We start from the raw sequence: 3,350 nt of genomic DNA on the forward strand, positions 1-3,350 counted from the left end.
TTTTTGGCAGCACAACATTGATAATTCTGATAATAAATCAGCATATTAGAATGATTTCTGAAGGATCATGTGACACTTTATACTGGAGTAATGATGCTGAAAATACAGCTGCGCATCACAGAAATAAATTATATTTTAAAGGATATTAAAATAGAAACCATTATTTTATATTGTAATAACATTTTGCAAGATTTTTTTCTGTATTTTTGATCAAATAAATGCAGCCTTGATGAGCATAAGAGACTTCTTTAAAAAAAACATTACAAGTCTTTTGACCGGTAGTGTGTGTGTTACCTTTTCAATTTTTACTTTCATATCTTTTGTACATAGTTGTTTATTTTAAGACGTCCTGTGAGATTATGTTTCTGAATGAGAGCACGCAGGTTCTGAAACACTTCGACCTGAGGAAGACTCCGTCGCTGGAGTTTGGGATGATGATTATATTTGCATATCTGCCGTATGGTCTCGCCGAGGGCATCAAACTCTCCGGTGACTTAAAAACACATCTTGATGAGTTTAATACTGTTTTATCAGTTTCAGGGTTAATTGATCAGAATTGATTTCTTTCTGTCTGTAGGAATCATGGCCATTCTGTTCTCCGGTATTGTCATGTCTCATTATACTCATCATAACTTATCGCCAGTCACTCAGATTCTCATGCAGCAGACGCTTCGAACCGTGGCCTTCATGTGCGGTGAGTGCCTCACACGACCCACTGCTTCATAACATGAACCTTCTGCTGTTAACACGAACCTTACTCTTCTCTTTTCTATTTGGATTCCACAGAAACATGTGTGTTTGCGTTCCTGGGGTTGTCTATCTTCAGTTTCCCTCATAAGTTCGAGCTGTCGTTTGTCATCTGGTGTATAGTACGTGTCGCCGGAGTGCTTGTTTTCACCCGATTGTCTCGCTCCAGAGACATTATTACTCTTTCTGCTCTTCAGTATCTGATAAAACATGAATGCTTGCTGAACGTGTGATACGTCACTGGCTCTTTGGAATGCTATCTTATGTCACTAATAATAAACAAGACAAGTTGATGATGAATGTAATGTATATCAGTTTAATAATTCTGAATGCAGTCGTTTGGGTTTCTCATGAAGTGTTCTCCTGTCACAGGTTCTGATTCTCGTCGGTCGGGCTGTGAATATCTTCCCCCTCTCCTTTCTGCTCAACTTCTTCAGAGATCATAAAATCAACCCCAAAATGATGTTCGTCATGTGGTTCAGTGGTAAGATGAACTTAAGTTTCCATGTGGTTTGAAAGCTTGAAGTGAGTTAATTCTTATGCTTTCACATTTTTATGCTTCAAATATTTACTTTATCCGATATCATATTCACACACAGCAACTAGTCACTATTCCTTCTTCACCATTTTAAATGACATTTTAGTAGTTCATGTCAATTGTTTTATAGTAATGTGTAAATTTTTTGAAATACTGATATTCCGTCGAGTCATAAAACGCATGTGTGATTGACTCGGAGCACACGTGATGTGCTCAGGTCTGCGGGGGGCGATCCCCTACGCGCTCAGCCTTCATCTGGGTCTGGAGCCCATAGAGAAGCGGCAGCTGATCGGCACCACCACCATCGTCATCGTGCTCTTCACCATCCTGCTGCTGGGGGGCGGGACCATGCCCCTCATCCGCATCATGGACATCGAGGAGAGCCAATCACGGCGCAAGAACAAGAAAGACATCAACTTGAGCAAAACGGAGAAAATGGTGAGAGAGCGGTTATCTTGATCATTTTCTTTTCAAAAGAGGAGTGTCTTGATTTAAAGGCAATGGATCTTATTGATGGAATTTTCATAAATCTATGAGTAAATTCCGAGTAATTTGCATGTAAAAGGGACCTTTCTGAAAAATCCACCAGATTTACAAAAGTTTCGTATATGCTCATTCACAGTTTGTCAGGTGTGACATTTATTTATAAAATAAAAAACAACACAAAAAGTGGGTGAAATACGAGGGCCCAGACCAGTGGCGGCGTTTCTCGAAAACCTGTGGCCATCCATACAGCGACAACACGATGAACCCACATTAGACCTTAACAAAGTGCATGATGCACTATTAAATCAAATTCACAGTGAACAGATTCAAATATAAAAACAGATGTCTTGCCTGTAGTTTTTATTGCTTATGTGGATGGGTAGCTAATCAAAAAGACGAGCGATAACTGATGCAATAAACTGCAACTGCGCACACTCCACACAGAAAGTTATTACTTTTGCAATAATGCATACATTTATATTATTTTGTCAAATCTGCGGTTATGATTTCTACTTTGTTAAAATAATAATAATAAGGAAACATTTTAATCCTGAAGCGGGATCCAATCAGAGAAGTTGCTGTTGTCATAACAGCCCGCTACGAGGAACTGTCACTATTAGAAACCTCGACCTAGCAATGTTCAGATTATCTTTAACAAGCATCATGATGATGTTTCGTCTGAACTCTGAATGCTGTGGCAACTGCTATACTCCCTGGCCCTGGTCTCAGCCAACAGCGCTGGAAAACAAAAGACCTGTAGTACAACAGAAATAACACTTCTGGAAAATGGACAGGCAGGAGCAGGCTTTAGACGGGATCAAAAGTGCGTTCGACTTCGGCTGTGGCTGGAAGTAACCGATCGGCGAGATTTGCCACTTATGGGAAGGAGTTGAAAATGGTGAAGTGAGTGAAGAGCTTCCTGTAGTGACGCTCATGTGATGCTTGCATATGGTACTGCAGATGAAGATTTGATGCCATATTTGTCAGGTACACAGATGTTTCATACATTTTCATGTGGCAACAGAACACTTTGCATTCATTAATTTATGCACTGCTTAATGCAACGCCTGTATGTAAAATAATAAAGTTCAACATAAGCCTATACTGATTAAATACCAGTGAAGTGGGGTCTATATTTTTTAAGTTTTATTTTGATAAACATGTCACAATATAACACTAAGATTACACAAAACGAGTTTTTACTCTTATAAAGCACTGGCACAACTGAAAGTTGTCAGAATAAACACACAACACGTCATCCTTGTCATCGGTGAATCCAGACACGTTAGTATGGGCAAACAAACTCGTGAAAGATTATGCTAAATAGTGTGATCGAAATTCAGTATCATCAGTTTGCCTGAAAAAACAAATGGTTTGGGTGTTCTTTCGCACTGTTAATGCATGGTTGGGAGCACTTCCATGAATCAGCAAATTTATGTCAAGCCAAGTCACCTTTATTTGTATAGCGCTTTATACAATACTGATTGTGTCAAAGCAGCTTTACAGTGTTAAACAGGAAAATAGTGTGTCGATAATGCAGGTGGACAATAGTAACGGCTTTATGAGCAATTTACACCAA

At 39.2% G+C, this 3,350-nt stretch overlaps 1 protein-coding gene across 1 annotated transcript in view; it reads left to right on the forward strand.

Moving 5' to 3' along the window:
- The window catches only part of LOC107723889 (sodium/hydrogen exchanger 8), a 24,447-nt gene that overhangs the window by 19,009 nt on the left and 2,088 nt on the right, over positions 1 to 3,350 (forward strand). Inside the window, exons 9-13 of the mRNA XM_016532618.1 lie at positions 384 to 489; positions 578 to 694; positions 787 to 869; positions 1,120 to 1,231; positions 1,503 to 1,723. Of these exons, the coding sequence (XP_016388104.1) occupies positions 384 to 489; positions 578 to 694; positions 787 to 869; positions 1,120 to 1,231; positions 1,503 to 1,723 (639 nt within the window). The remainder of the gene's footprint in view (positions 1 to 383; positions 490 to 577; positions 695 to 786; positions 870 to 1,119; positions 1,232 to 1,502; positions 1,724 to 3,350) is intronic.

The sequence above is a fragment of the Sinocyclocheilus rhinocerous genome, unplaced genomic scaffold (genome assembly GCF_001515625.1).
Source record: "Sinocyclocheilus rhinocerous isolate Xijiao unplaced genomic scaffold, SAMN03320098_v1.1 scaffold4079, whole genome shotgun sequence".
Taxonomy (NCBI): domain Eukaryota; kingdom Metazoa; phylum Chordata; class Actinopteri; order Cypriniformes; family Cyprinidae; genus Sinocyclocheilus; species Sinocyclocheilus rhinocerous.